This window comes from Thunnus thynnus, chromosome 20, assembly GCF_963924715.1.
Source record: "Thunnus thynnus chromosome 20, fThuThy2.1, whole genome shotgun sequence".
NCBI classification, from domain to species: Eukaryota; Metazoa; Chordata; class Actinopteri; order Scombriformes; family Scombridae; genus Thunnus; species Thunnus thynnus.
The window spans coordinates 9,738,635-9,744,634 of record NC_089536.1 but is presented as its reverse complement, the minus strand read 5'-3'; the positions used below and the strand labels follow the sequence as shown (position 1 = coordinate 9,744,634).

Here is a 6,000-nt window from a genome sequence, read left to right as displayed (position 1 = left end):
AAGATGTTTTGTTCATGAAGCCTAGTGTGACTGATGTCAAGTTGAAGTTTGCTTAAATAGTTTTTTTCTTGCTATAATCATTCTTCCTGTTCATACTGACCATTAGAAGATCTCTTCATAATGCACTTACAATGTAAGTGATGGGGACAAAAGCAAATCCTTCCAGCAGACACTAACACTTGATTACAACAACTCATGTGTCTATCCGAAAAATACTGATATAAAAAACACCATCGTCAGGTAACACATGATGCATCTTTTTATGGCAGCCTTTGAAGTCGACTTACATTGTGATCTCTAGTTTTAATTGTGTATATGTTGTATTTTAATTATTGATAGTGTAAGAAATGTGTATATTGTGTAAAGAAACTTTTCCTTCCAAAATACAGTAAGATGTTTATCTCTCAATAGAAAGTACTACCGTGTATTCTACAGGATGAGTCCTAGAAATGCAGCAGGAAAAGGTTTCAATGGGCTTTATTTTTGACAATTGAATTGAATTGAATATACTGTAGAGGTATTTTAGTGTGGTTATGATTTAACAGATTGCTGTCGATATGAATACATGTTAGTTTTTGAACATAAATTGAAGAATTTTGAAGTGATTATGTAAGTATTTGCAAAATGGGCTGAAGTTACTGGATGCTTTTTGTGTGAAAGCAATGCATAGTTTTGTCCATAATTGTTGCTGTTGTGTTGACTGTGTGAAGAGTTTCACACTCAGCATTGAACCAGGCACATAACCAATCATTAAAAACTGTAAATTAAATGCACACATAAAAAATTCTGGACACAGTAGCTGGATTTCAACAAAACCTTTTTAATTCCACTGGTACTGTTTATAAAATCAGCAAGTCTGCTTTGATGCCAACTTAAACATGGTGCATGATTTGTGTTTGTGTGTTTGAGGTGGGATTTGTGATTGTGTGTTGTTTAGAGTGTGCTGTGTGTGTGTATGTGTGTATGTGTTAGTACAAGTGTGATGTGTTGGTCTATGTGTGTGTGTGAATGTCAGATTGCTTGATAAGGCAACATGCAGTCATCAGTTTCCATTGGCCTCAAAGTAAAAACACACAAACCTGCTCCAGACACAAACACACACACACACTTTGCTGGCTGGACCTGTTCTATGTTAACACACACATATACTCACACACACATACAGTGCATACAGACACACACACTGATGCTGGGCAGATTAGCCATGGAGAGAGGCGTCACAGTGAGTGACAGGAAAAGGGAATCGTCTGATTGGCTGAGACAGTTGGTGGGCGGGAGAATAGCCAGACTAGTTTGTGTGAAATAAAAACTACCCTAAAACAACTACAGTACATATCCCAGAATTCAAGCTGTACACAGAGCGACACATAAAGCTGATCTATGATAAACCTTCACTCTGATGTCTTAGCGGACTGATTCCCTCACTGAATTAATGTTTTTTTATCACAGAAATCTGAATAAACTAACTGACTTATGTCCAGACTGCTGGTTTCTCTCGATGACATGCAAACCAGTTTCACTAAAAAGCAACTACACGATAACAAGAGGTGATCATCATCAGCTACTCATAATTCCTCCTTGAATTGAGTTTAGTTGTGCAATAAATGCCACATTGCTTCTGATTTTAATATTTAAAATCCCCGAAAACCTTTTTTCTTTACCCCATAAAACCCAGTTTTCCCCTTTAATTTTGACTCAAGTTGCTTTAAGATTGAAAAAAAAATCTTACTCCACAGCTTGTCCCAACTCTGAACAAGTTGAAACTATTTCCCCTGACAAATTTGGAAAGTTTGGGATCTCCACTAGAAGTTAGAATAAGGTTTGAACAGAGTTTAGCTGTGCAGCATGAGTTTATAATGTGTGGTGCTCCTGTGGAGTTGAAGACAATAATCGGCTTCTTAAATACTATAAGTGATGAGGTCCTCCATACATGAACACAATATTTTCTCCCAAAGTTAGAGCAACATTTGTTTGTGGTCTTGACACTGCTTTAAACTGGGCTGGGTTGGGAACAGGGATGTCCATGAACTAGAATCTAACAATTTAAGAATCACAATCTGGTTGTTTGCTTATGATTCCTGGGAGATTCCCCTGTCAATCTTATCTAATCAAAACAACAATTCTTCACTTTGAACTCTTATTTATATTATATATTAATTTATAACTGATGATTTTCTTTCTTCTTTTTTTACCTTTGATCTTTGCTTATTTTGCCACAAATATTTAATCCTATGAAAAAAAGTGAGAAACTGCTCTTTTTCGTTTTCATGCATCACATGAACACAATTCAAGTTGCCACTTTAACAGCTGAGAAAAATGAGCACTGTGTACTGCTTCCCGGTTAATAACCCTGTTTCTAAACGTCGAGGCGAAACACACACTAAGCCATACAAAGCTACACAGAACAGCTGCTACTCTATAGTTACAACACATCACAAGTCATTCTACACATCTGTGCATGCAGTCTACTGTAGCTAACTAACTACTGCACACTTAACAGAATGATATCTGTCTTCCCCGCACAAGCCTCTGGAGCTTTTTTTATTTTTTTGGTACGCCAGCAGCTATACATGCACACACATATATAAGCTCCCATGGACACACACGCACACAAACAGTAGCTCACACACCCTCTCGTACCATGCCTCAGTCACACAATGAGTAACTGTTAGTGGACTGCAGAGGCTTAACTGTACTTGTCAATGTTTTGCCCAGTGTGTGCATCTGTGCTGGCATTCGCGGTATGTACTGTGTGTGTGTGTTGCATGCATGTGCCTAATGAAGGTGTGTCTCTTTTTGTGTGTGTGTGTGTTTGCGCGTGAGGTTTCCCTATAGGTTGGTAGGCGTGGGGGGGCGGTAACAACACCAGGATTCATATCAGGACGACACTAACACACAGGTGAGGCGAGGGAAAGACGGGCAGTGGAAGAAAAAGCTACAGGCTGCGGAAAAATCAGAGGGGAGGAAAAGAGGTGAGGACGGGTGACAGAGGGTGTAACAGAGGGGAGGCATCAGGGAGTGACGAGGCAGAGAGATGGGGATAGGGGCTGAGGTGCGGCATCCGGAAGAGTCTGTTTTAGTTGATTTGGTTTCCGTAAAGTCACAAAAAAATATGTTGAACATCTGGAGTCTGGTACAGCGAGGCGAGGGGAGCGAGGGGCCACTGGAGAGGACGGGAGGGGAGGTCCTTAAGACAACTAATACCCCTGGAGGAGGAAGGAAATAAAGATAGAAAGATACATCAGTCATGAAAAAAAAGTATTTAGATCCTTTACTTGAGTAGAAGTAGCAATACCAGCATTACAGGTTAAAGGAGCACTCCACTGATTTTACACATCAAAATCAGTTTACTAAAGTTTTACTGCAGGTTTTAAAAAGTCATCGGTTTCCTCAAAAAAGGCCTCAAAAGGTATTAAATTGTCTTAAACAGTCATTTTCACTTTTTTACAATATCCTCTCTTTAGGTTCTGATTGGATGTTCCTGTTTTAATGACAAATGGGAGTTTCTTGTTATAACAACCTACCAACTTATCATGTTAGAATGAGAAAATTTAGTTTTGAGATATGTTCATTATGTGAAATAGCGAGGAAGTTTTGCGATATAACAAGATAAAGTGTTGTGTTGTTATTACAAGAAACTGAATAATTTAGTATCTAGTAATAACGAGAGAAGTATGTCATTATAACACAAATCTACCTTGTAAAGTAAAAAGGATCTTGTAACACAGAAAGGATCGTGTCAAAATGAGAAAAGTGTCTTGTTACCAACCTTCTCAAACCTGAGCAAATACTTTTTCATCAGGGTGGCAGCAATGTGCTGCTGAAGACAAACACATATAGGAGGCACTGCCACTACTGCTAACTTCAGTAGCTAGAAGAGTCATCGCCTCATAATGGGCAAATATCAATATGAGCAAAATGTTAAATGAATTAATCCATTTTTAATTGGTTAATCCATCCATTCATTTTCTGCTGCTTATTCAGGTCCAGATTGCATTAATTGAATTAATTACATAATTAGAAATTATTGTTATACACTGCTGGGAAGTACTGAAAAAATCATATTGTTCTCTACCGGCTTTCAATCATACTTTCATACTGTGATCAGTATGGTCATGAAACAAGGTTTAAATTACATTTAAAAGGTCTTCAAACGTCTTAAATTGAACTTGTTGAACCCTGAAGAAATGCTGCACTAGTCATGAGTGTTACTCATGATGTTGTTGATGCTTATCACCTCTACTAACAGACACGCATCACACCTCTGCACAATGTTGGCACCAAATCAATTGTAATGCACACTGAGGCCCTTCCCACTGCCTGTCCGAGTTTCTGGAATGTTGTATATTGTTGTTGTATATTCAGTCATGTCACATTTATCCCTGATAAATCACCTGTTGTTTGTCTTGATTTTAGAAAATACCTGAAACCAACTGATTTGCTTTGAAAACAAGCAGGATACTGCACTTGTTGATTATTTCACTTGTTCTGAGAAGTCAATTATAGATTAAAATGATTTGATAAGAATGAGATTGTTTGTTGGGAACAAATGCATCACAATATAAAAGGTGAACATATATGTCAAATAGTAAAGTAACTAAAGCCTCAGAAGTAAAGAAATAAATGTAGTGGAGTAAAAAGAACAATATTACCCTATATATAAGGTATATATATCCACCACTGCATCAGGATTATTTCAACTTCACTTAGAGACACAAATTTATAACAAAAAGCCTGCTGTACAAAATTGGGGAATGCTAAATATTAAAAAACATATATATGGTAAACATTTTGTCCTTTGCTACATCAATTTTGACCAGTGTTTTATTGTAAGTACCACTTTAAAGTCCTGCATTCAATATCAAAAGTGAAACCACTCCTTTCAGAAGCACAGTCTGTACTTTATGTTCATAGGTTTCATTTCACTTATTCACTTATATAACTGAAACTTTTGACTTGAAATTGATAGAAAAAAATCATTTTGTGTTTTTGTCAGCTTATAATAACCATATATATATATATGTATATATATATATATGTATATATATAGGCCTATTTCCCTGCTGTTTACAAATACTACTGAGCTTATGAAAACTTAAATAACTTACATTTAGTTGTAGTCTCTTACGCTTTCCTGTATTACAAAACCTGTCAATTAAATTTTGGGTGTTGTAGTATCCACTCCTTTAAAGTTTGGGGGGCAATGATTTGGTTTGATCTTGGATCACAGATTCATTCTTTAAATTTCTAAATTATTGATGATTCAATGCTATTTCAATGTTGTATCTGACCCAAGTGGTGCTACTAAACTACTGCATCTACTGTTTAATCATTTTCATCTAAAGCAATTTAGTGCATTTATCAAGCAGCCACATACTGCAGCCATTAGATAAACTGAAGAATATAATATTTCCCTCAGAAATGTAGTGGAGGAAAGTATAGGTCTCACAAAAATGAATACCTGAATCGATAATGAAAATAATTGTTAGTTGCAGCTATATTTCCTACTCATGCTGCTCTTAGCCAAAAGTGTAACACATAATTTGATCCGACTGATCTTCTTTGCACCAATACCGCCCTCAAGGTGTTTCCTTACCTCTCCTCCTTCTCCACCTTGCTCCGCTCCTCCATATTCTCCCTGTATGAGGAGAGAGGAAAAGTGAGAATAAATTACACAAAAAAAAGAGGTGAAGTAGACGTTTCTGAGAGGATGACAGGATGAGGTGATGGCAGGGTGGAGGGCCACAAGCACCAATGGCTATCTAGCTTTCGTTTTCCTCCAGCTCTGATTCGGTAAAGCAGTTAAGACTCTAAAGACCATGCTGTATAAACTCTACTCGAAGTATCATGCATAAAACTCTCCAGGGGAAGGGGTCAGTTAGTTGATTAGAGCTTCACAGCGTGTAAGAGTGAAGTAAAGGCTCTCATGTAGGTGCACAGGCCTCGCTCAGCCTGAGATGTGCATTAAGCTATTTTGGTACATGCCATGAATATATTCAC

The 6,000-nt window shown here is 37.3% G+C and overlaps 1 protein-coding gene across 2 annotated transcripts in view; it reads right to left on the bottom strand.

The window, feature by feature from the left end:
* Positions 1 to 800: 800 nt before the first annotated feature.
* The window catches only part of sncgb (synuclein, gamma b (breast cancer-specific protein 1)), a 12,248-nt gene continuing 7,048 nt past the window's right edge, over positions 801 to 6,000 (bottom strand). For both annotated transcript variants that reach the window (XM_067576112.1, XM_067576113.1), the window contains 2 exons: positions 5,597 to 5,638; positions 801 to 3,206 (listed from right to left, as the gene is read on the bottom strand). In XM_067576112.1, the coding sequence (XP_067432213.1) occupies positions 3,198 to 3,206; positions 5,597 to 5,638 (51 nt within the window). In that variant the 3' untranslated portion in view covers positions 801 to 3,197. The remainder of the gene's footprint in view (positions 3,207 to 5,596; positions 5,639 to 6,000) is intronic.